The sequence below is a fragment of the Zosterops lateralis genome (genome assembly GCF_965231275.1).
Source record: "Zosterops lateralis genome assembly, chromosome: 9".
Classification (NCBI taxonomy): Eukaryota; Metazoa; Chordata; class Aves; order Passeriformes; family Zosteropidae; genus Zosterops; species Zosterops lateralis.
In genome coordinates, this window is record NC_139769.1 from 3,384,086 (window position 1) to 3,411,241 (window position 27,156).

Sequence of the window (27,156 nt, forward strand, 5' to 3'; positions counted from 1 at the left end):
TGCTTTTAGGTCCAGCCTGAGAAAGCAGGAAAAACATTTCTTCCACTCTGCCTTCACACTCTCTGGGACAGGCCCTTCCACGCTGGGGAACCAACGCAGCTCCTCATCCTTGGATCTTCACTCTGGAGGGCTGAAAGCTTCCAGCTCTTCACCAACAGCACTGCTGGGCTGGGCCTGGTGCTCACGGAAGGGCAGATGACAATGGGACTAAGAATGGAGCACATAAATCACCTGCAGAGAAAGCTGGTGAGGGCAGACAGTTTTCTTTTCCAAATAAAAGCAGGAATAGTGATTTAGAGCTGTACCTCTGTGTTTTCTCAGGTGGGGCTGAGAACAGGCAGAGACCCTCACCTACCTCAGCAACAACAAGGGATTAGTGAGGTCACTGCACAGCTCACCTGAAGAGGGCTTTAATCATTTCACTTCACAAGGGCCCTTGCCCAGCTCTGAGACAAGTGTCTGTGGGCTGAGCAGAGGGCACCAGCCTTGGGTGGGAGGAATGAACTGGAGCCAGCAGAGGAGAGAAGCACAGCTCAATACATCCACACCCTCATTATAATACATGTCCATCTTGAAACGGGGTATTTTAGATGGTGTGAATGTACCAACAAGTAGAACCAGGTCGTGCATTGCCTAGAAACACCATCTAGGGTCCTTTATATACATGGCTTGGAATAAAGACACCAAAGAATTAATTTTAAAAATCTTTATGTGAATATAAAAGGATTTTTTCCAAAGAAAAAATAAAACCAAAAGTTTAAAAATTAGTGCAATTTTTCAAGTTCTATGCAACACAGTGTTTACATTTGTTTTGAACAGAAGATGTAGACACTGATACACTGAAAACTTTAACTCCAGCTTTAGGGGAGGGGGAAAAAGAAACAAGTAAGAAAATTATTGTACTAGACATTATCTACTCCTAAACAATTGTTTTCATTTTCTAATTTCTAAACTATTTATGGCTACCTAAATAGAACATCAGTATTGCTTATATTACTTATTTCCAAGTAAGTGTATATCATAGAAAATAGAATACCCATATATATATTTTTTGAATGAACAAAAAAAATCAGGTGAAAATTTATTTTCAGTGAATGTTTCTTAATCCACTAGATAATAAGGTTGTTGCAAAAGAATCTTCTCAAAACTGCTGCCTGACCCATCTTGAGTAAAAGAACTCACTAGTCCATATTTTGAATTATTGCTATAAAACACTTCTCTTCCATAGTAATTAATCTTATATAAAAATAATTAGAAATGATATGTCAATCAGAACATAGTTTTTGTTTCTTTGGATCTACATTACCCGTTTTCCTGGAAACTGGCTAAATTCCTAATAATGCTGTTTAACTTCAGCAGTATTCTGTGATTTCCCCTCATATGTGAGTCTGCTCTGAACTGCTGATGGAAAGGCACAAATTCACCTTTCAGGAGAGCCAAGGGGCCTCTCTCACCATCAGCAGTGCTGCATCAAAGGACATGGACTGACAGAGCTTGTGTTGGACACAGCTCAGCTCTAATACAGCAGCATCTTTAGCAGCTTTTTGTTTGGACATGAGTGAAGCAAACATTAAAATGATCCTGATCCAACGGTCCTTCCTGCACAGGCAGATGAGCTGAAGTGAATACAGCACCATGGCTTATAATCCAGTATTTATTTCCACACATCAGTTCCTCGTTCACAGGACAGAACCCAAGTTTAACCAGTTGTAGAACAGCTGCTCTTAAACAGGTTCTCAGTCCCAAAGAAACCCTTGAGTGACATCCACAGGCTTCACTCTCAACAGTGGAGTTTGGAAAAGTCCCAAATAAGCAACATTTCATCCAATACCTGAAAACCAGATTCATTTTTTAACCCCAACTTGATTACTGGGGACAACTGTGCCCTGAAAAAGGCTGATCCTTGCCTGTGGTTCAGGACTTAAATTCTTCCATCACTAGTCAGAAGACAAACTGCCAATTAAATGACAGGGAGGTTCTTGGTTATTTTTGGTCCCAGGGACTGCAGTTTTGAGAAGTGTAAGTCAAAGACATTTGCTCCAAGTTTGTCACTATTCAGCACCTGACAGACTACTGACACAGCTCCACTACTGGGAGAAGTACAACAAATCAAGCCTACCAACTACATGAGTATCTGAAGGACATCCATGAAAGTTTCCATGCTGCAAAGAACGAGGGTTAAGAGACCCACTCAACACCATCAGAGACAGCTCCACGTTTCACTAGAACACACCAAATACCAGACTTTAGGAATGGAAGCGTCTTGCTAAGACTTCATCTCCTGCTCCACTGCTCACCACCACCACCTTCCCTCCCACCCACAGCACCAGCAGATTAAATATGCAACTGTACCTTAAAAACACCAACTCCACCAACACCACTGCAGCAATAAAAGACCTCATAACCCACGAGGTAGGTAGTCCAAAGAAGCATAGAGTCCTGAAGAACACCACCACAGACAACTTTTCAACAGTCATGGGTGTGGCTCATGCCACACTTAGCACAAGACTGGCTTTTAAACAACGCCTTTTGAAGGAGGAAATCTGTTCAATGCCTATTCATACATACAGCACTGTAAAAACAACCACCACAACTAAGAAGCAACCCTAAGTATCAAAAATGAATGCATGCCTTTTCTCTGGCATTACATGCAATGCCCAATTAAAAATTTAAGATGTTGGGGAAGGAAGAAATCAAAGGACAAGGGGCAGGCAAAATGACACATTATCCTAATGGCATAATTCAGAATCTAAAAATTCTGTAAAGCTGAACCCTGTTCTCAAATCAAAGATGGCCTTAATGGTGAGACAGTTGTGTTTTCATTCTCACAGGCAGCTGAATTTTGTATTAGATGGCGGTCTGGTGCAGCACCCTCAAATACTTAATTTAAGTATATTCATTTCATTTTAAGGGCTGCTGCTATGTTATTTTATTTAACTATGGGTATAATGAACTTTTCCTAGACCATTTGCAAAGAACAGACATTAACAGGTTTCCTAAAAATACAGTTCAAAACAAGAGTTAAGACATTTGGGAAATAAAGTCACAAGTTCTGTGAAATACAGCAACCTCCTGCACACAGATTCCAGGTATCAACCCCCATTTCATCTTCTATCAAACTATTTCAGTTTATGCATTTTTCTCCCTGCCAACAAACAATCTCTGCTGCCAGTAACTGCCAAAGCCATCTCTCACTCCCCTGCCTAGCACAGTTCGTTCAGAATAACCAAGTGAAACTACATTTAAAAAAGAGGAAATGCAATTTCCATGCACAGGGTTGTATAAATAGGGTGAAATAAATGGGGCTCCTTCCCACCTAATCCCCTTTCTGCATAAAAATGCAGTATAGCAATATGCCAGACTTGTAAAATATAGCCCAGACTTTTGAGTTTGTATAATAGCTTTTTTCTTACCCAGGAAAAAACAAGCTTTTTTGGCTTAAGTGAAGTCAACATCTTAAAGACAGGTTTTCCTTGGTGTATATCTGCACCAACTTAAGCTTTGCTTATTTTTTAAATAAACTGAGAAATTCTACTTCTCACAAAACAAATCCTGTCTTCTGTTACATAACAACTCGTACCACACCTTTATTTTCTTCTTCTATAAATGCAAGTACTTTCTTGCTTTTAAAATTTTACTTTCTATTCTAAAAAAGTCTTTTTTTTTAAGATGTCACCCATCTTTCAGATCCATATTCAGAAAAGCCCAGCAAAAATGCCCAATATTGCCAGTTTCCTGAAGTACACCTTTGCATAATTTCTTCCCATTATAAAAGTCAACTTTCTAGCCCAAACCCACTTAAATAAACTTTTTAAATATAGAGTGCCAAATTCCATATTTACAATATAATCTGAAGGCAAATAGAAACCTTTTAAGTTGTGCTTGTACATGCTGCAGTTATTAAATCTACTTGTTAAACTACGTGCTACCTTCTGCCTGATCACCTTAACGCCTTTCCTGACAGGTTCTGATGTTGCAATTTCCAGCTGCCCACACCATTCTAACCTCCTCTTTCATCAAGTAGGTAAAGTGGAAGGTATAAAACATTTAAGGACACTTTAGCTTGTGAGTTTTCCTCATGTCCTCGTGTTTAATCAGATGTTGCACCTGGCACTTTAACAGTGAGGTTCCTCCTGGTGTTGGTGACGTGACGCTGCTGCGCCAGGAAGGAGCGGCCGGGCCCAGCCCCGGCCCCGCAGCTGCCACTGCTGCCCATCAGCCTGGATTCCATGCCCAGCTTCTGCAGGGTCAGGCTCTGCAACAGTTAAACAACAGCTTAAACAACAGCAAAAACAAGGAAAAAAAAAAATCACCCATCCTTGCTCGTGCTTACTCAGTATTCTGCACACAGAATTTTTTCTCCTGTATTTTTTTATGTTCATTAAGATTTAACTGGCACATGTAGCAAAAGATGTTTCAGTAAGTGAATTTTTCACCCACCTTGTTGTACCACGCAGTTACAATCAGCTTTTCCTCATAGTCACGTAGCTTGGCCATTTTGTTTTCATTCTGCAAAGAGACAAAGCTTAGTCAAAACACAAATTTGATCTGCATAAACTTGCTGCAGCCCGCTGAGTGAAATAAGCGCAGGCAGCAGAAATGCTTCAGTACACAAAATAATTAGAAAGCACAGAAGTATAAACAAAGATACTTTCATAAAAAACTGAGAGATAAATATCAGCCTACTTTAAGAAGTGGCTAAACTACACTAGTTGTGGTTAGAAACACAAATGGAACTTGGAAATGTACTCTGAGGATCTGTGTGGGGAAATGCACAAGAGGTCTGCTGTGTATCAGAAAATCTATAAATAATTTAGTGATTTTTCACCTGAAAAGAATGTACCTCCAGTAACTGACTAATTGCTGTTATATAATATACTTCCTTAGTAACTCATTACATAAAAGAAATGTGAGGCCATAGTATTTATGCAGTCAGACCTATCAGCCTACTGCATCATGCTGAGGAGTTCTGTATTTGCTCAGGCAACTATTCCAACTAGTCCCATCAATATTGCTGTGAAACTCAATGCATTTCCCCAATTTTTTTTTTTTTTTTGATATCTGGATTACTGCCAACAATCCTTTCAGAATTTCAGCAAAGCAGATTTTACTGAATCACTAGGAAACAATATCTTGAATGTCTAATATCAGAAACAGAGCATATTAGAAGTTATTATTAAATATACGTATGATTTTTACCTCTAGTGCTTCAATTCTTTTGTCTTTTTCCAATATCTGTTTTCTGAGCAACATAATTTCTGCTGATGCTGGATTTAGCTTGGGGTCTAAGGTTTTTATCACCTGGACAAGACAAAACAAGAGCATTACAAGTCAGTTTGGATTCTTAAGAGCTCTGCATCTCATCAGCTCCAAGGAGGAATGTAAGAACAGGCTGAGCACTGGTCAGATTGTACAACTGAGAGCAAAGGGTACAAAGGAATTCTTACTGCACCTCATGCTCAGCCTAAACCCTGTTTGTTCTCTCAGACTTAATTGACTGCAGTTGAACAATCTGACTAAAAATGCAACTTGTACCTACTGCTTTTAATTGGGAGGTGGGGAGACACACACTCAATCTGTTTAACCATTTATGAGGGAGAAATGCATATGTTCAGAAACATGTCACTCACATTCCTTGCTTTTTCAAGGTACATTTTGTATCTTTCTTCCATTGCTTTCATATCCTCGTCTTTTTTTCGTAAAGCTGCTTCCAGTTCTCCAATCTTCTGGGCTGTTTACAGAAATTTTAAGAAATACAAAATAAGAACAGACATGGTACTTTCAGGGCTTCTGTGTTCCCTTGATTTCACCATCCCTCAAACAGAGAACGATCTAGAAGCTAGAAGTTTAAGTTTAGAAGGTTTAAGTTCTTATTTTTGTTTCAGCTGTCCCATCTGACCCTGAAATCCCTGAATTTTGCAGAGCACTGTTCACCAAACTTCACCCCCCCAGGATCTTCTCCCTGCTCACCACCACTCACAAAACCCCTCCAACACTCCCCAGCTCAGATTTAAAGGTAAGCTGCAGCAGAAAGTCTCATCCACACAAGTATTCCATAGTCCAATGGATATGGGAATCATTTTAGAAGAAACTTAACATAGGTCTTATTAAAAAAACCCAAAAATACCCCACAAAACAACTCACGGTTCTGACTGTCATCAGGCTGGAGCTCTGCAAGATCAGCCTCTTTCTTCTGTAACTCATCATGAACCTCATTCAACTTTTCCCTGTGAATGAAAAGTTGGGCTAAGGATTAAGATCACCAATAATTCCAGGTTTAACAGCTGAAAGCTTAAACTTCATGACAGAAGTATTTAAATAACTATTTTAAGCTCTAGCAATGATTCAGGGTTTGAATAGAAACATTAATATCATAAAAGTTGTGACTTCTGAATTGATCCTCCTTTAGTCAAAACCAGGAAAATGAACAATTAAGCCCTTCCACTGTTATCTTAGCAAGAAATACATCTGCTGAAAGGACTGGAAATATTTCAGAAGAGTGGAAATACACTTTGAGTGATGGTTTTAGCAGTCTGTTGTAGAATCAGAACAGTTAAAATGCTGGTGGTGATGAAGAGACAGTGCAGTGGTACTGGTACTACAAAAGCATCATGGTCAGAGCAAACAAAACTACAACATCAATATTTAACTCCCTTCATGCATAATTCTCAAATCAGTGGCTTAAAAAACAAGATATCCCCACCAAGATTTAAGCAGTTCCTGTGCTCTTTTTAGTATAAATAAGCTGTTGTGGATGCATGTGCCTTACTTACATGTGTGCTGCCAGTTTCTGCTTCAGGTTGCTGGACTGTGAAAGGAGAGAGTTAAAATTCAGTTGTATTTCAGTATTTCATACCACACAACATTCAAGTGCTCTTACAAATCAGCCAAGAATGCTTAGCACAACTAAATAAGCCAAAGCAAATAAATCCACTGAATGATAAAACCAGAGACTTTTAAAGTCAAGTAGAAGGATTACAGTTCCATAGAAGGAATCACATAAAACATGAGCTTTTCAACTGAACTGCAGTTGATATGGAGGTATTTCTCAGCTACACTGAAAAAGAAGATGCGCACCTAAACAAAGGATTTGATGCTACACTGGAGGACTTCAAACAACACTGGCAAAATGTTTCACTTACTCCTTCAGTCTTGGATCCCTGCTCCTGTAAAGTCTTTTGCAGATCTTCAATCTGCTGCTGTAATCCTCCAATACGCTCTTCATTGAGCCTTTGAGGAGGAAAACACAGTTACTGCCCATCTAAATACTTCACAGACAGATTTTTCTGTTTCATTCGTTTTTCAGAGGGTCTACCCAGCACGACTTAAGTCACAAATAAATTGATTTCAAATGCTTTTAGTGTGACTGGAACTTCTGCTGAAACAAACACATGGAGCTTTACTGAACATTATATAATGAAATTTCTGTAGTCATTTAAAGTTTTCAGAAAATGTAACTATCAAAAATGTTCCTAATCTAGTAAAATGCTTTTGCATTCACTGATAGAACATTCATCGTCTAACAGTCTGAAGTCCTAGAAATAGAGTTCACATCCATTTTCAGTCTACCAAGAATTACTCAGATTGAAGAGTGTCCTGTAAGTAACCCTTCCTTCAGGGCATGGAACACACAGATCTACCACATTTTAAACCCTTTGCTTCTTCTTTGCTTCATAATCCTTCATTTATGATTACACTGGTGAAAGAAAAGGTTCCCACACTACAGATGCAAGGCACAGGTCACCCTGAAACTCCAGAGATCACTTTTTGTTGTATTTTAGGAGGTAGTTTCAGCCCTCACCTTTTCTCTGTTTCCAGCTCATTCACTGTCCGGTGCTTCTGCTCCAGCTGTTCCTGGAGCTCTGCAATCCGTTCATTTTCTGATCCTTCCTGTTTCAGCAGGAGCATCTTGTTTTCATGCTGAAGCCGAATAAACATTTCTCTGAACCAAAAACAACAACAAAAAAAACAGTCACTGTTTATTAAGAAGGTGATTAAGAGGAGGAAGTAAAAGCCCTGTTCATTCCCCCAACCCTAAAAGTGAGCCAAGTAAGTTGTACTTAATGATATAATTGGGGTAACAATGCAATTTCTTATTAAAAGCTAACTTAAAAACTTTAAGAGCTAGGAGCAGAGTTTTAAATTGTCACCCCAAACCCAGATTTATATAAAACCATCTGATACAGTTTTAAGGAAAAAAAGCAAAGAATTTTTAGTATGGGGAAATAATTATTACCACCCGTATGGGAGCAAAGCAAGGAGTGCTTTGCCCCCATATAGGTGGTAGTAATTTCATAATTATTTTCATATAAATTAATAAATTTACATGAATAAATTATATATTCTTATAATATATAAATATATAAAAATAATATATAAATAATATACATAATATATTGTTTTCATATAAAAGAATAAATTTTCATCATTTCACACTGATGAAAATACTGAACTTTCACAGAGGCATTGTCATGCCCCACCTATGAACATCCCAAACCACCTCAACCTTTGGGTCTCACCTGTATTCCACTGGCAGAATTTCAGCAGCAAGATTGTCATGGCCTTTAAAACGAGATTCACCTGAAATCACATCAGGGGTTTAATTCAGTATTTTTCAAGAAACCTCTAATCCAAATGAAAGAGTCTCTGAAGATGAAGCAGTACCTGTTTGACTCAGGTGATCCTGCTGCATCTGTGCACACCGGAGCTCCTCATTTGTCTCTCTCAATGCATCACACTGCACTATCAGTCTCTAATAAGACACATTTGAGGTGGAATTAGGTCAGGCTGCACCACTTTTAAGACCAAATAACATTAAGCAGAAGTAATAATGACACATGCACATTTTAGGTTGGTCTTGATGATCTTGGAGATCTTTTCCAACCTACATGATGCAATGATTCTATATTATGTTTTTTATGAGAATGCACACACACAGGGCACTAAACTTCATTTTCATGGTGACACTACTTCCAGGAAGGTTCTCCTTAAGCAGAGGATCTGAGAGAGATTTAGATGCTCAAATAAATTCTTAAATTGACTTACCTCTTTTTCTTTCATTAAAGCTTCATGTTTTTCTTCGAGTCTCTTCATTTCAAATGCCAATTTATCAGCTCTTTTGGATTCTTCAGACAGTTTGTTATGAAGCTCCTGGACCTTTATATAAAATCATTATTTAGCACAGGAATGTTGCAAGATGCTACTTTAAAAAGCTACCTTAAAATGGCCCCTCCTGCCCAATTCCGCAAAAATAAAACTGTTGGTTCTTCAAGCTTAGGGAAGCAGAGATGGGATGGGGGCCTATGTGTTTTGGGGGTATATATTGATTTTTGGTTGGTTTGTTTTCAGTTTTTGTTGGGTCTTTTTAATTTAACTCTTCCCAAATTCCTACCAAAATTAAAATAAAACTTCTAATTTTCATGAAGGATGGTTAGAATATGAGAATGTAAGAATGTAGTGACGAGACAGAAGGAATGAGTTCAAATTGAAAGAGAACAGGTTTGGATCAGGTATTAGGAAAAAATTCTTTACTGTGAGGGTGGAGAGGCCCTGGCACAGATTGCCAAGGGAAGTTGTGGGTGTCCCAGCCCTGGAAGTGTTCAAACTCAAATTGGACGGGGCTTGGAGCAATCTGGGATAGTGGAAGGTGTCCCTGCCCATGGCAGTGGAATGAGATCATCTTCAAGTTCCCCTTCCAAGCCAAACCATTCCATGATTCCATACAAACGATCTCAGTAACAGCTGAACAACCTCTCCCAGACACACCAATTACCTCAGTCAGAGTAAAGAAGAAAAGCCTGCAGACTATGGACTCTCATATCACTTGAGAGGGCAACTACAGTTAAGCTTGCAAGTTTAACAAACAGGGAAAAACCCACAAGGGCACGGCAGGGCGTGAAGGAGTTCTCACACCTCAGAAATTCTAAAAGGACAGTGTGTGGTTGTTAAGGGGAAAAAGGAACCTTTCAAACACAAGTGCAGCACTACCTGTCTCTTGTAGGTCTCCAGCTGGGCTCGTGCTGCGTTGGCTTTCCTGAGCTCATCCTCCAGGCTGACGGTGTTGTGCATGTACATCATGTTGGTCTCCTGCAGGGACTTCACCTGCCTGCGGAAATCGTTCAGGTCCTGCAGCTTCTTCCGATACACCTCCACTGTTGACTCCAGCTTGCTTGCCTTGTCTGCAGTGGCCCTGGAGGAATCAACAGCAGTCAGAAGGGAAGATTACAAAACTCGAACTTTGCTGACACACACTGTTCTCAAAGAGAGATGTGACATGCTTAGCAGCAGTTACATCTCACTGCTTTATTTTTAAGTGTACAATCAGCACAAACTTGCTTATAAAAACTGAAATCAGCCAGCCTTCAAGTGAGATTGACAGTCACACACCAGAAATATGAGCAAGGGTTAGTGGGTCAAATATCCCTGAGGAATTCTGTGACACCACTACATCCTGTGCTCAAAATATTGGTACCTGGTATGTTCTCACTGGGGGATTATAAAGAATTAGAATATAACTGCCCTGTGAAAATGATCACTGGGAGATACAACTGAGAACTGTCAGCTGACCATTAAAAAAAATCTACATGGTAAGAAAACACTGGGACCATAATTTTAAAATTAATTTTATGATCTGTATTTATTATCTGCATTCGTATCTCACCAGAAGCTGGTACAAGACAATAATGGAAAAAATCTATAGCTAGGATTTGTTTCAGATGTTATTTAAGAACCATTAAGTTAAACACCTGAAACCACTTTTCTTTCCATGTTTTATTCATATTATTTTATTAATAGCAGATCTGCTTTCGCAATACAATTTATTTTTGATATTTCTTAGGTGGTCTGGCATTTAACACAGTTTACACAAGCTAGAATGTTACATTAAATTCTCATGAAGGTTACTCTGAGTTTCATCTTAATTTTGTTAATGATCTCACTAACCTAATCTGGCCTAGAATGCTGACACCAAAAGTTAGGTTAAAATTCTAGATGTATATATGTTTTTCTACGTGAGAACTTCCACTTTCCGTCCCACATGAAGAAGCTTAAGTTCTGTAGTCATTAATTCTGCCAAATTCTTTGCCAAAGAGCTCATTCAGGTAAGATCTGCAAAAGTAACCCCTCAAAAAAAACTTGTCAAATACAAATCCTTGAATTTAGCCATTAAATCCTAATGTGTGTGTGGAGCTCTCCCTGCTACATACCTAAGAATGTCATTTTCATCTTTCAAGGCTCTTGATTCTTCTGCCAGAGAGGTCAGTTCATTGTTTCTATGTTGCAGCTCAATCAATTGCTTTTCTAGATCTTCACAGTGGACACGATAATCATCTTTTGCAGCTTCCAGCCTGCCAGATCAAAACCAGTATCTCTGTTAGGAACTCATCATCATTGCACAGTTTCACTTAGTACTAGAATTACTAAAAAAGAAGTAAGATAAAAGGAAAAGTACTGATTTAAGTAGCTGGGAAAATGTTACAATAAACATGGAACATTTTGCTGTCAACCTGTTAAATCATAATGCATTTCACGCTGCAAATTTATCACATCAGTATCAAGGAATCACCTGAAAAGTGATTTTGTTTTCCAATGTGGATCACAGAGAGAGACAAATATGTGAAAGAAATCAGTTCAGTAGAGACATGGTGGTGTTGGGGGGTTTAGGGTTTGATTTGTTGACACACAAATGAGAACTCATTTTTCTGTCTTCCATCACCTTTTTGGAAGTATTAGAGAGCTACGCCAATTACAAACTTACTTTTTACAACAAGTAACAGATTCTTTTTCTTTTTAAATATACAGACTGTATTTAAAATATGCTTATACAGCACTAGACAGCTTTTAATGAAAAAGAAATTGAGATGGAAAAGCCCCAAAGAGCATCAGAAATTTCCAGAGTACATCAGACAAGTGAGAGATGTGGGGGGAAAATAATTTCATACCTGAAGTTTTCTTCTTGCAATTGTTCCAGTTGCAACTGTGCACTAAAATACTTTTTAGCAACCGCAGTATTTGGATCATCAAGAGAGTCGTCTAATTGCTCTAGTCTGTCATTCATAATCTCATTTTCTGACATCAAGCTGTTTTTCTCATCCTGGAGGGCAGCCACCTAGCACAGATAAAACAGCATGAACACTGTAAGATTCGTCCAAAGAACTGAAGCAAGACAGGAATACATCACCAAATTAGTTGATGAAAAAGGCTGAGCGTTTAGAAGTTTTAGAATGTAGTTTACAGAGCACACTTGAGCATACAGATGCTTTAGTGTATGACAGTTATGAAGCACTAAAGGAAAAGTCTCTCTAAATAAAAAGACAAATTTCTGTAACTGAAACCATGGTAAAAAGGCAGACAAAGTGATATGGAGAGAAACCGCTACTTCCATTAAAAACGCCGTGGACGCTGCACAAAAAAAAAAAAAAAAAAAAACCTCTGAGTGTTGCTGCAAGAAGTGTCCACCTTGCCTGTACTGGACAAGCAGAAGCAGCACGGCATGGCCAGCACCCCCAGGCTGCCGTGCTCAGCGGGGAATGGCAGCGGGAAGCGGGGCGGGCCCAAGCGCACACGCACGGACAGCCTGGCCAGCCTCAGGGGGAGCATGCAACCCTGGCAGCACACACACGGCTACCCGGTGTCACAGCTAAGCACAGGGGCTACAACACTTCACTGACAGGAATCAGCTTCACAGCCAGGAGGATTAGGAGGATAGAACTTTTAAAGTTTGTCTAGTGAAAGCTGCTGTTGTTAATTTTAACGTCCTGTCGAACATGAGAGCACGCAGCGTGTTGTTAGTCGACTGCATTTAAACAGGGACAATGTGCTTTTTGGGTTATGTTTTCCTGAATTATAAAGTAAACCTACCTTTCTTATACTCTTGGAAAATATCAAGGAAGACTGAGACCTTACAAGTGAATTTATTAAGAATTAGTTTAAATGAGAAGCGTCAAGTCAATATTACGGCTTCAAATAAATAAAATAAAACATATCGCAATGACATTATTAAACAGATATAATCTACAGTATGCAATATTAAGAAACAATTTGTTTATGATCATAATTTAAAAATCTATCAGTCAAACAGATGTAAAAGTCAAACAATAATTAATCTGCCACTTGATTAGGTGCTGGCTTTCGAGGTTTGCTCCTTTTTATGATTCACTATTTACATGCACACCTGTGAGAGGAGAACACATCTGAGCCTTGCTCAGCTTCCTGTTCAAGGGTCAGCCACACCTAAGCATGCACAACATTTGAACTTTTAGAATAGTCCTGAAACATCTCAGCCTTAAAAAAACCTAAAAAAAAAAAAAAAAAAAAAAAAAAAAAAAAAAAAATCTAACTATGACACAACTCAGAGCAAGTTTTACATCTTTTCTCAGTTGCTTTCTGGTAGCCTTCTCTTTTTTTAACATGTCAACGTAGCAGAAGTGGTGTCACAGTCAACAGAAATTATGAAGAGAGGTTTTTACAGACACATCACAGTATTACAGAGCTGTGGTGCCATTAACTCCTCTGTTTATATTCAGCTGTACCTTTCACCTGTCTCATGCCATGTTATGAGCAACTGGCTCTGCATCATCTATGATTAATTAATAGAGAATTCTGGCAGAAAAGCCAGGGAAAAGAGGAGAACACCTGGGACTTCTCCTGCAGAGTCTTCTCACAAGCATTTTTAGATCTCTGCTTTCACTAGGAAGCCTTACTACTGCCTCAAGAAAAAAAAAGGAAATTAAATATACTGCTACAATTCCATTATAGCAGTAGTTTCCTGGGCATGGCAAGTAGCTCTGAGCTGCTTTAGACACAAGTATTCTGCTTTTTCAGTTGTCATTGTCAGTAAGAAATGTAAAACTGGCCTCTGCTTTTGTGGGTGTTCATTCCCAGAGGCTCACACAGCCAGTAGAGCCCTCTGGCTCCTACAAGAAGATGCCACCCAAATGTTCTCTTTGTGCAGAGCCAAATCTGACATGAATTGCCTTCCCAGATAAAACTCTTTCTATTCTCAGATTGTAGTGCCATAAGAGAAGGGCTAGTAAGTGATTTTTTTTTTCTTTAAAGTGTTGATTGAAATGCAAATTTCCTCTTTATTGTCATGAAGTCCTCTCTCTCCCTCTCAAGAGTGACTTGATTAACTGCTATATCCATTAAAAACAAAAATAGGCCTATTATTGGTGTTTTTTTGAAAATGCCAGCAAGGATCTATTAGTTTTCTTTATTTTTATCCTGAGATCTCCTCCATGTTGCAATTGTGTATGAAAAAAAGTTAGCAAGTTTTAGATAAATTACAAATTTTTGTCATTCATCAACTCCTATTGAAACAGCATAATTTTCCTATGATTAAATCTTAATTACTGTTTATGACATGAGCTGGATTTTTTGGACACAGTACAAAAGACTAGAGGACTAAGAATGAAAAGGGCAATTTTTAAACCATGATAACGTTGTTTTAACACTACCTGCTACTCAGGGTAAACATTAAGCTAAGACAAAGAACCTTTGAGATAAGCTGGCACAGGACCTCAGCTTACACTTCCATCAGAAAACTCTTTCCAGTAATTGCATTTTGGAGCACAGAATAATTGCTTGTCCCTGAAAAGCAGCTACAAATTCTCATAAAAATTTAAACAATGCAAAATGGACTTTGCCCTTCAAATTTTCTGGATCTTAATAGCAGCACTACCACATATTAAAGAAATAAACAACTGACTGTTTCTTACCTGCAAATCCAGCTCTTGGCATCTTTGTGCCAACTCCTCTTTTTCTGCTAGTGCTTCCTGAAGGTCTTCCAAGGCTTTTTTAAGCTTTCAAAAAACAAGGCAGTCAATCACTGTGGCCCACATCCAAAACACTCAGTTACAGCTTCTAAAATGCCTCCCTTGCTTACACCCATTGTTTAAGTTGGCTGTTGGGTGCACACATTGACAGCCAAACCTATAAATACTCTGCTAGATCAGGATCCCTGCTCATTTCACTTGCCTTCTAAATGCTTATCACACTTAGAAAGTAAATTATTGAAACACAACAACCTAGGCTAAAGGCATAACAAAACACAGGAATGTACTGTCATCATTTCCAAATCCCTTTAAAGGCAAGTTCATTTTATGTGCAACACCTTGTAGTGTTCAGGTTATCAGGAATTTTTCACAACCCCTTAAAAGTAACCTGAAGTGCCCAACCTGACAAGGCTGAGTCTTGATGCACCCCTAAACCCTCCCTGCAATGTAGGTTTGCACTGACCAGTTCCACCCCATGCAGGAAGATGACACAGCAGTCACTGTGGGGCTTTTAAAGAAGCTACAGAATAACACTTAAGTTTTCAGTTAATTAGTACTGAAAACCAACATTGCTTCATTTAAGGGATGGCCAAATACCAACTTATTGTTCAGGTTTGATCTACAACAACAGCACAGATCAGGCAGTTACCTGCTGTTCCACTTCACTTGATGCATCACATGGGGAAGGACTCGTTACTTCCTTGCTCATGAGCTACAGGAAGAGGCCACAGGAAAAAAGGTTAAATTAGAGGTTATAGATCTGTAAATTCACTGTCGACTGAGTACCAACTGTATTTTCCATTGTGTTATTGCATCCCTTCAATATACCAACACATATTAATAATGCTCCTCCTCATCTTATTGCTGATAACATTTAAACAGATCTAAAGTAAGATGATTTTTTACCCGTCTCCTCTCAAAATTAATCAAGTTTGCAGTAACATTGTATTGGACAAATGTATGATGTGTTGAAGGTATTGCCACCCCCAGTTAGTCAAACTGGAATGAACCAGAAGACAGGATTTCACTCCATTAATTTAACAGTTATCACACTTCTTCGTGTCCCATTAATTGCCACTAAACAAACACTGAGAACATTACTTCTCCAATACTAAGACGCACAGTGTGTATTTACCAACAATTAAAGGGCTCTACTCCTCACTCAGAAATTACTCAATTATTTCTGGACCACCTTCTAGAAAGTTTAATTAGTCAGAAGACAACAAACAATAGGACACATACAGCTTTAAAGACTACACAGTCAATTTAAATCTAAGTTACAAAGCTTATTACCAACTCCACTGTTACCTTGATGAGGGTGCAATTACGCACCACCTTCTCTTCACAGTCAGTATTTAGATTTAGTTTTTGCCTCTCTTCACACTCTGCTTCACAGTCCTGAAGCTCTCAAAAGCCAGTGACTGCAGAGCTAAGCTGTGAACTGGATCACTAAGATGATCCAACCAAGAACAAATTAAGACAGGAGGAGGAGCACACAATGACAAAAATAGAAGAGATGCAGCTGCAAGCCTGTAAGTCAGAGGCTGGAATGGTCTGTCAGAACAATGCAACCTCACAAACACAATCAGCTTAACACTGGGACCAAGACTACAGCACTGGGATACAATTTCAGAATCTAACTCCGGTATAATCAGAGGTTGGCAACTGTACACATTTCTTGTGTGAAACAAATCTTAAGCATTTGTTGTGTTTGGGCATCACGAGTCTAAAACAAAAACTCTTTGGCTGGGGTTTAAGGTCTCTCGGTCTCAAACCTCCCAAATACCTTAGGAAAGTACTTATACTTCTCCCTGAACTTTGCTTGGATGAGAAAATTCACAAAGGTCAACAAAAAGGTATTTGGACTTCTCAGCTGATAGTGTCAGGCTATGAACTTCTACCTACCTCTTGAATGGCTGTCATGACAACGTGCTGAACAGACTCTTCAAGGGTCATGATATTCTGTATGTGTTCTGTGAAAAAGGATTTGCAGTGACTCATGACAATGTTCATCTCAATGGTTTAAGTAATTTGATAAACTGTTTGCTGAAAGATCCAGGAGAAAATATTATCCAAAGAGCTCCCCTAAAACAAGTAGTGGTCTCTTTATACAGAGGAGTACCATTATTATCCAGTAATACGACAGATAAGCACAAAAGATTATAAACTCTTAACTGGACAAATTTATACTCTGCCTAAGGAGAGATGCCATCAGAACATGGAGGATTAGTTCTGGTAATGAGAGAGAAAACAACCAATTCAGTCTTGAGCCTCTGCAGACAGAGAAGCAGTTTCTAATTTAAGGACTTAATTTTATTATATTTGCATTTGAATAGTAAGTTCTAGGTATTAGTACGTATTTTAACAGTATGAATAAACCATCCACACTTCAGACTATATTTTTAAACCTACTCTGAACAAAGTTTTGAGTTTTATTCACAGACATTTCCCAAGGAATTTCTGCCTTTAAGTAAAATCCAGTTTCAGAACAGGCATTCAGCAAATTAACAATGTCGATGAATAAGAAGTTTCTACATCCTTTCCACCTTAACTATCACCTGAGGCAGTCTGCTGTTTGCTGAGCAGGTTAAGGGAGTGCCTACCTTGTTTCCTCTCACAGTTGACTGCACAACCTAAAATCAGCTGCAGGAGCCTGCCCAGTTCAGTGGGATTCGAGTTCTCAGATATCCTGGTCAAATCTGGAATAAGCTCTTCTGCAATCTGCTGACCCAGGAACTGAAAAAAAAAATTAAATTATGAGAAAAAGTAAACACCCACTTTTGTATAATGTGAAAATCTGGCATTGTGTAGGAAACCTGGACTCAGTGAGCCAGCCAGAGAAAATGCCCTAGAAGTTTGTTACCAGGTTAAGTTAACTGAGCACTTCTACAAGAAAAAGTGACAACAGTGAAAGTTATTGGGACAGTTCTCAAATATGAGAGAATTCCTTTATTTTACCAACATAATGAAAGAATGAATTAATAACACTTCCAGATGGAGTTGCTTCCAAATCCTTCAAAAAGCTCCTCATAAGCTTAAAAAAGTTCTGCTTCTGGGCCTGCCAGAGATCCTCAGACCTGGCAGCACGTCAGGGCCTGGCTCCTGGTGTCACAGCTCAGCCCAGGTGAGACCAGGAAGCCACAACAAGATCTGGCAAGTTTTTCTAGTCCATACCCATTACATAACTGTAATCACACCAATACAAAATTCAGCAATTTTTGGTTTTGAACTCAAAATACAGCAGCCTTTTATGGCTACTGTACTTATCCCTGCATGAGACAGAACAAATTAATACTTTCTGTGTCCAGGAGGATTCCTGCCTTGGCTCCCAGCTTCCAACTGAGTATCATAAAACCTACACTGGGGTTGCTGAGTCTGTTCTGTTGTGTACAAAAGGATTAAAACTTCTCTACACAAGAGCAAACATGAACAGACATGCAAAAGTCAACAGGATTCTGCAGCTCAGTCCTTTCAACATTCACCTGGGCAGAGACACAGTTCCCAGTTCATACTCCAAGAGCCTTATCTGGAACACACCTGCTCAAAGTAATTTCATATTCATTCAGACCTCCCACTTAACAGATAATTATACACCTTCTGCCTAAAAGGTCCTCAAAACAAATTACAGCTTTGTTTTCTACTTGGCAAAGCCAAGGGGAGCAGTAATCATCATGTTTAATGATGAGAACAACAACAATAAATTGGTTTTTCCATACCTCATGATAGTAGTCCATAATTCCTTGCAGTATCTTCTTCAAATTACTGGACTAGTTGTTGTACATGAAAGACAAGATTATAATTTTATTAAAAATTTTTACTTCATTAAATTGAATAATAATTTCTAATAAAATGGTTACAAGGCAGCTCTATGAGAGGACATAGGGAGAGAATTATCACAGCAGACAGTCCCCATCCAACAATGCTGGAAGGTACTTAAACTATCAACAGACAGTTCAAGCTCATTTAAAATATCCTTGAAAAGCTTGAGCTTAATTCTGTAGGTTTTGGACAGCCAGATCTCAGGACAGCCACAACATCCAACCCCACAAACTTCACTATCTGCAGTTTTAAATACCTTTATTCTCCAGTTGTCACCAACATCTTCTTTGATGCGACTGAGCCAAGATGCATCAAACCAGGCAACATCTCTGAAACAAAATTAAATGATTCATCAACAAACTTAAATAAGTCAACAATTTCCCAGCATTAAATCATCTGATGCTGAACTGCAGTGTCTAATGAGGCATGAATTCCTGGAGATTGCAAGGTAAACTTATGTCACAGGAAATTTCCATCCTGCTGGCTGCATTAAGGCACATCCCAGGGCTGGGATATTCTCTGTGTGCCTGAGCCAGCTATGGATGGAGCACAAGGATGTGGAGGCCTTTGTCATGCTGAATTTTTATACCTGATAAAGTAATCATAATTAGGTAAAGAAGCATCTTTTTTCGACTAGTGCTGATGTTATGTTTGGTACCTATTTCCATATGCTGGACTAACCAACATTTACTCCCATTTGTCAAAGGCATGTATTAAAAAAACACTGTAAAGTGCTGGCATTTTGTATATTTTCATATGTCTCTGGTTCCCCTGGGCAGAAGGGGATTCATTTTGCCAGCATAAACAAGGATGAATTGCTGAGGGAGGTGTTTACACATACTCAGCTGCCAAGCAGTACAATCAGAGCATATTTAACAATATTTAACTTTGACAGTGCACTGTTTATTCACTGGTCTCAAAGCACCTAATAAAGGACAATCATTATCCCCACTTGCACACGAACCAACTTGCTGTTAAGAAGTTTGCCCAAAGCCTAATACCCAAAATATATGGGAAGCAACCTTCAGCAAACCCTGAATCAATTTTTGCCATGTCCAGAAAAAGGGTGAGCTCTGTCTTTACAAAGTACATTTAAAATCTTTACAAACAGGCAGGAGGGTTTCTGAGCTAATTTTTTTGAGGTGTGGATTGTGATGGTGTTGAAGCAATTTCTTAGTAATTGCAAAATGATACTTTGAACCTGAGATAGTAATGCAGACTTCAATCGTCTGGGCCAACAACAACAACAACAACGACAATAAAACTGCACTGATGACCTGTAGCATGATACTGTTTCAAAAAAAGACTTGCATTACAACCCTCTCTGCAAATTTCAAAATTAGTGTATCACTCAGACTACCAATCTTCATCACACCAATAGAACAGCAAATCAAAAGTAAAATAATTCCTAATTATTAACCGAAATCGAAGTTTTATAGTTCTTGTCTTCCACACAAATAGTAAGTTGTCATTTAAAACCTAGAACTTAAATCTAAATTAATTGAGCAACCTTAGGAAAAAAACACAAAGCCATGCTTTTGGAATCTTTTGTTTCTCAGTCCAAGGAGGAATGTATTGCCTGAAGCATGAAAATAGTGCTGATGGGAAAAGTGAAAAAGACAATGTCATCCTTGCCCAATTATCCCCAAGTATGAATTTAATACTGCACTATTTTTATATCATCACCTTTTCCACCATGCCATTAATCAACTATTTTATCACCCCCAAAACAGCAATACAAAGGCATAACCTATCTTCTGTTATAAACTGTCCCCTCTGAATTTCTGCCTGCCTTAAGAGCAGCTACATCTGTCAAACACAAAAACCTCAGGCAACTGAATCCCTCTTCTTCCAGCTGAAGAATCAACTCACATTTGGTGAAGCACCTGAGCCATGGCAACGCCGTTAGTCAGGTCCTGGACGTCTCTGCAGGGCGCAGCTGTATTGAATGTCTGGAGCTGAAACAGGGAAAAACAATGGGATTTAGTTCAGCAGACAATAAATTAGCTGCCACCTTCCTTCTCCCCTTTCAGGCACAAGCATTTAGCAAGATGAAATCTTTTTTGAACCACACAGACTTCAAGCCAACCCAATTATCTCAACACTTGTGACTGTTTTGACTGGGAGCTTAAAAAGTTGGTGCGAACACCCACGCTCTGTTTTTTTGTGCTAGGCCTCCTATTGTAAAGCAGATTATGGAAAGATAACTTGGGAGACTAAAGTCATATTTATCCAGCCTTTGAATTATGTTGTAGTGGCTAGTTCTGGACATAACCACCTAAACAAAAAATAGCATTAGATTAAGGTGTGAAAGTTCATGGGGAAAAAGAAATTCCAGTCTTTAACTACAAGAACTTAGCAATAGAAATAGGATGGGATTATTTCAATGTTAGAACATTTCTCTGGTTCAAATATTGGATTTTTTTCAAACTATCCCCAAGCTTATAGCTAACATTTTGACAGAATTAGCTGTATATGTAGAGTTGCAGTATTTTACTCCTCTAAAGACAATCAACTCAGAACTAATTATTCTAGATGAGAGATCCCTTTCCATACACATCAGTTCATCACAGTTACTCAGGAAAATAAGAGCCTTCTTTACCACAATAAACAAACCAGAAAGTTCATTATTAGTACTACTAGAAGATGGAATAGAATGGGAGCAAGTACAAATCCTTATAGACCCCATCCACTGCAGAAATTCACTTCTTAAACTCACTGCTTTTACAATGTCCTGAATTACCTCTCCCTCTGCAAGAGGATATTCCAAAACATCCTGAGCAACACAAGCTTCTTCAGAAATCCTGCTAAATGACCTTGTGTTTGGGAAATGGAGCTACTAGTGATGGAAAAGCAGTCTCCAGCTGCGAGAACCTGAGGCAATTTTTGTCCAATCTGTGTTCATAAAGAGTGACCATAATTCTGAATACTTGTTTGCTTCCTTCGAAAAGAGCTCAGTCAAGCCAAGAGAAAAATATGCAGAGCAAGAGTTTGGTTTGTTTTTGTTTGTTTGGTTAGGTTTGTTTTTTCTTTAATTTATAAGGTGGATTTAAATCCTGTCTTACAGGAAGTGAGAAGGCAGTAATCCCTCGTAGGTTACATAAAAGATTAAGTGGAACACCAGAGCCCAAAGCTGCTATGACAGCACTGGCTTCTACTACTCCAGCAGCCTCAGCACAAGCACGGACATGCAAGTTCACATTCCAGGCTGAGCTTCCCAAATCCAGAGTTTTAAGGCACAATATTGTGATGCTGCCATCTGGATATCCCCCTGATAGAGCAAGGAAATTGCTATGCACAGGTGCAACCCTTTCACCTGAGCCTGTTAGAGAAGATAAACAGCACCTCAGAAAACCCTGACATGCAACACTGCTTTATGCATGATCTCCCAGAATAGAAACAGCTAATTAAAATTAAGTAAAAAGCAGGACTGACAGTCTAAGTTTCTCTATGTATTTAAAAGTCACATGAGGACGTAGAAATAATGAGAGAGTAGAAGTATTAATTATGGGTTCTCCAAATCTCATGCCAGCCCAATCATTTAATCAAAAAGGATTTTTACTGCTCTTGCAAAACCAATAAAAGTGGCAAGTGTGGGGAGGAGGTTGGAAAAACAAGCCACAGACTTCAGGACTGTAGCAATGCTCTTTTTTTCCCCCTTATTTTTTCAGTTTTACTAAACAAAGCTCCAAGGATAAAGCTGCTACTCAGGCTGAAAACCATTTTGTGAATTCCACCCCAAATGCACTCTGCCACTTGCTGCTCCAGCAGAAGTTCTTCTCTCTCACACAGAGCTACCATGCTCCCAATAAACAGCTGAAAAGTTAATTTTGTAGCTCCACCACCAAACATTTGCAGATGAAAGAGGAGTGTTGAGCAGCAGAATTCAGCCCAGCCACCTGGGGAAGGTGTGCCCTCAGTTTATCTGACAATGAAGGGTTGAGTTTCTCCATTTCACACCAGGGACAGAGGTTCTATAGAGTAATCAAAGAGATTTTACAATAAAAATAAACATTCCCATGCTGAAACCAAGTATATTAATAGACTAAGTCAGCCACTGGACAGAATGAACATTACCAGTGGTGCCAGTGCCAAGCAGTGCATTTATGGTGGAAAATGCTTCCAATTGAAGATGTTGCCATAAATCCAGACCCTGGTTTGGAGGCTGAGGCAGTAGAGCACTGAAAAACATCCAACTGACTTTTCCTCCACACAGAGGAAAAATAACTAACTTAGCAAATTGTTTCTGTTGCAGCTTGTGAGTTCCAGCTTAGCTTAGGTATTACCTAAGTCCATTTTTCAAGGCTACTCATAAACATCACCCCTATAATTCAGTTTAGCTGCTTTATGTTTTTCCTGTAAAATCCTCAGAACTTTAAATTCAATGTCACCTGGGCTGCAGAAACAATGGGTAACACTTTTATTTGAATCTCCTCTTTCTTCTCTGGATGCAGCATGTTTTCTAATATTGCATTTGGTAAAACAAAAATAGGAAAATGCCAGATGAATACAGAGAATCATAAGCATCTGTTTGCTATATTAATGAGTAAACAAACTGAGAAACTATTAGAAGCAGAGAGTTACAGAACCTTTTCCTCTCCAAACACAGAGCACTTCATCCCCCTCTCCCCACATCACTTTCCTCCCTATTATTCACACCGAAGTTCAGATTGTGAAAGGATGTTTCAAACACATCCAAGTGTCAACAATCAGTTTCTAAGTTGCAAACTAGGCCTGAGAAATGGGGTGCTAAATTTAAAATCGTGCATCTGCTGAGTGCTGTATAGAAAACCTGAACACAGAGTTGGGCGTTCTTTTACACTGACACAATTGCTCAGTTTAAGGCCAGTTAAGGTTCCATTAAAATTATTTATGTAATTACAGCTATTGCACTGTAAGGATAGCATAAATGACAATTAGATTAAAATTACTTAAAGCAGGAATTGTAGGGGGGAAAAAAAGAGTTCAGCACTGCTGACAAGATTTTTGTGAAAGAATTCAGGAATACAGTGGTTTGTTTTGCCTTTGAATCATGATGGAGTTATTCTTATGTGATTATTGAGGAGAAAATACAAAATTAAAAAGAGAGAGATTACAGAACAAAAGATATCTACATAGACAGAAATGAGTATAAGACCATAAAAATTCTAGAGACCAACAAAACCTTGGGAGAATACAATGTCAGTAAAAGGAAAATGGAGGGAAGAAATTATTTATCAGTGACTTATTACAGACTTTAACTCACCAACACTTCTGTACTGCCATACAGAAATTAAGAACACCTACTTTGGCTGCTGTTGCTGTTACTTTTACCAGTTTCACTCCTGGTATTTCTACAATGCCTCTAAAACACTCCCTTCTCTCCATGATTTACACTTCAGAGACACAAAACACCTGCTATTTCTAGAGAAACCCTTCACACAGGTGATCGTGACCTTCCCTGCCAAGATTTCACTCAGAAATTCTATTCAGTGGAGCTCCCTGTCACCAAAATTACTGCGCCTGCAAGACCAGAATTACAGCCAAGGTCACGGAAGAAGGTTGGAGAGAAAGATAAAGAGGAAGCAAGAGTGATTGATGAATTTAATAAACATGTCTGTACTCGACGACCTTAAAAGCCTTTCCCAATCTAAATAATTCCGCAGCTCCAAACAGGTGCCTCTGGCAGATGTAACCTCACACACCCAGGTGTGGCGTGCCTGACTAATAAACCCTTTAACCAACCGGTATGAAACGCTCTGAGGTTTCTGCGCCTGTCAATTCAAATTAATTGCGTTTATTTATTAATATTGTTCATTGCCGAGTAGTTTCCACACTAAAGCCACCGCTGGGGAGCTGCACTTGGGCCCACGGGATATTCCAAGCAGCACATCGGGATATTCCAAGCAGCATATCGGGATATTCCATGCAGCACATCCACACCTCGAGGCTGCGGCGGGAACATTTTCCTGCCTGTCCCGGGCAGTCCCCGCCGGGCCCGACCCACCCGCAGCTCCCGCGGGCGGGCACCGAGGGAGGGATGGATGGAGGGAAAAGCCCCCCGCCGCTGGCCGCCTCCGCGCTGCCCTCGAGAGTCCCCAGAGGCGGCAGAACTCACCCAGAGGATGAGGCTGTCGCAGAGCAGCGGGTCCCCCGGCTTCGCCTCCATGGCGGTGGCGGCAGCAGCCGCGTCCCCCCCGCCCTCAGGCCGCCCCCGCTCCGCCGGCTCCAGCCCCGACTCCGCTCCGCCCGCGCGTCCCCGCGGGGGCGGGGCCGCCGCCAGCGCCCACCACTCACCGCCCGCCTCTGCACTTAGAGGCCGGGATTGACAGCACCTCTGACCAATCACAGCGGAGGAGGGGTGCACTCGTGCCAATCACGGTGAGACCCGTTGGAGGCGGGGGCCGCCCTGACGGCCGCACCGCCTCCGTGAGGGGCCGGGCCGGGATGGTGTCACCCGCCTCGGGCTGTGTCACCCGCCCCGGGCTGACGCGGGGGCGAAACGCGATTGTGTCACCCGCCCGCAGTGAACTCCTGGGCCGAGAGCGGCCCCGCGTTCCCCCCCGCACGGCCTGGAAGGCGCCGCTCCGTCCCAACATGGCGGGTGCTGCCTCTCCGCCGCCCGGCCCGGCTGTGGGCGCTCCGCGGGCGCGGACGGGCCGGGGAGGTCGCGGGGGAAGAGCTGCTGGGCCTGGTGCAGAATTACCTGTGCTTAAGGTGTAGGTAGGTCAGTGGGCCTGTACCCGCCAGAAGCATTGCTCTCATTGCTCTCAGAGCAGGATACAGGATTGCTTTAAAATAGTTAAATTAAAAAAAAAAAAAAAAAAAAAAAAAAACAAACAAAACAAAACAAAAAAAAAAACCACAAAAAACCAATTTAATTATCTGGGGAGATGAGGGATTGAAAACACTTAAGCACAGGGTAGAGGAGCAACTGGTTTAACCCTTCTACAGGTAGGAAAATGTGCCCCCTTCCAAAAGGATGGGTTGAGAAGGGTTGTGGCAGTTTTACCTATTCTTAATTCATATTGTCATTTTTTTTCTTTTCAGGCTCAGAGTTATTCCTGCCCGAAGCCTGGCAGACTGCAGTGCCTTCACCTGCCAGCGAGGTGTGAGCTGTCCCTGCAGAGCTGCTCCTTCCTGCCCCTGGCAGAGCCCGGGGCTCGCAGCCAAGGAAGGCTCTGCATCCTCACAGCCCTCACAGCACATCAAACCCCAGCACACGCCTTCTTTTCATCTTGCTTAGTTCACTACACGATAGCTAAAACGTACAAGTACTTTCTCTGTTTGATCTTTTTTTTGTTCCAGAAAATACTGTATTTGTTTCATAGGAAGAGGTTAGCTTTATTTGATCAGAATTTATGGATGTCTGAGCCAGGATTCTGTCTGCTGTAACACCCTGCCTCAGACACTCCAGAGAAAAGTCTCTGTACCTTACACTAAGGAGATGTGTTTATTCTGTCCCTTTCCTATTTCAGCACAAGAACGTACTTAATTTTCCCTCCACCAGCCTCTTTTACTAATTTGAACCATTTTTTTTTCTTAGCTGATTCAATTTTATGACCACTTTTCATATTACTGAAGTGTACAGGATGGCATTAAACACATCAGTATTTAGGTCAGCCTAAGAATGGGCTAAACAAATAATAACTGCTACAGGCAGCATCTGCTGTTCTTTGGCTGTTCTTCAAAATACATATTTCAATTTTCTGTTACTGATTCTACTTTTCTTCACAGAGGTTAAAATTGTGGTGATGACATGGATGGTATTTACATAACTATTTCCCCTCCTAGTGTTCTCCAGAACTGATAAAGACTGGAGAGTGGACTTGGATTTCTGGAAACCCTATTACTGTTTCCTTCACCAAAGGTTCTTAAAGAGATTTGGTTGCCATGGAAGATTAATATAAATCCTTATTAAAAATAGAATAAGGAATAAAAGGTTTTTACAGTGAAAATCCCCCAGAGTTCTGTGCTAGGATTTGTACTCTTTAGCATGCTCATTTTAATTTTTTTAGTATTTTTTTCTCTTTTTAAATTTCTAGTAGCTTTTGCTTATTTTATCCCTCTTTACTCCTTTGTAGTTTCTGTAATTTTATGTCCTTTCCTGAGGGTTGATCCTCATTCAGAAGCATCCAGAAATGATTATTGTTAAGGGATGGCAGTGCTGGAAGGGTGACCCAGACTGGCTGGGGCAAGGAGTGTGGCTGAGATCCGTGAGGAAACAAGGCAGGCTGTGCAGGTCGGGAAATCCAGGATTATGTCAAGGGAAATAATCCCAGATGTGCCCCCGGCTGCTGCATCCAGGTCAGGCTGAGTGCTCACCCAGACAGAGCAGTGTCAGCATTGCAAGGGTCTGGCTGTGTCTGCAGAGAAATCCCATCAGCTCCACACAGAAATCTGCCCAGTTTTTACATCTCTCAATTCACAGCTGAGCTCAGAAACTCCCCGTCAGAAACTCCCCAGCACTGGGCAGCTGTGCCTGGAGCTCAGCCCTGGGGCAGAGGGGGAACAAAGGGATCTCTGTGTCTTATGTGGAGTAAGGTGGGTTAGGCTTATTTTTTAAGCCGGCTTGGAGATTTCTTCA

General features: G+C 40.2%; 1 protein-coding gene across 1 annotated transcript; it reads right to left on the bottom strand.

Annotated features, from left to right (window-relative positions):
* Positions 1 to 691: 691 nt before the first annotated feature.
* HOOK1 (hook microtubule tethering protein 1) lies at positions 692 to 24,800 on the bottom strand. The gene is made up of 22 exons (XM_083867571.1): positions 24,688 to 24,800; positions 20,463 to 20,548; positions 18,847 to 18,919; positions 18,488 to 18,538; positions 17,375 to 17,507; positions 16,677 to 16,744; positions 15,421 to 15,483; positions 14,715 to 14,798; positions 11,940 to 12,106; positions 11,205 to 11,345; positions 9,988 to 10,189; positions 9,046 to 9,156; positions 8,665 to 8,752; positions 8,520 to 8,580; positions 7,802 to 7,942; positions 7,143 to 7,230; positions 6,774 to 6,808; positions 6,145 to 6,227; positions 5,631 to 5,731; positions 5,200 to 5,301; positions 4,441 to 4,509; positions 692 to 4,255 (listed from the first exon to the last, which is right to left on the bottom strand). Exons 1-22 carry the CDS (start codon positions 24,736 to 24,738, stop codon positions 4,091 to 4,093), a joined length of 2,163 nt encoding a protein of 720 aa, XP_083723697.1. The 5' UTR covers positions 24,739 to 24,800; the 3' UTR covers positions 692 to 4,090.
* Positions 24,801 to 27,156: the final 2,356 nt, after the last annotated feature.

Excerpts from the sequence above, each read along its gene's own strand:
- HOOK1 (XM_083867571.1), bottom strand. The coding sequence starts at position 24,738 with ATGGAGGCGAAGCCGGGGGACCCGCTGCTCTGCGACAGCCTCATCCTC. Across the intron at positions 14,799-15,420 it reads CAAGTGAAGTGGAACAGCAG|CTTAAAAAAGCCTTGGAAGA; the intron begins GTAACTGCCTGA and ends GTTTTTTGAAAG. Across the intron at positions 10,190-11,204 it reads GATGAAAATGACATTCTTAG|GGCCACTGCAGACAAGGCAA; the intron begins GTATGTAGCAGG and ends TGATTCCTCCAG.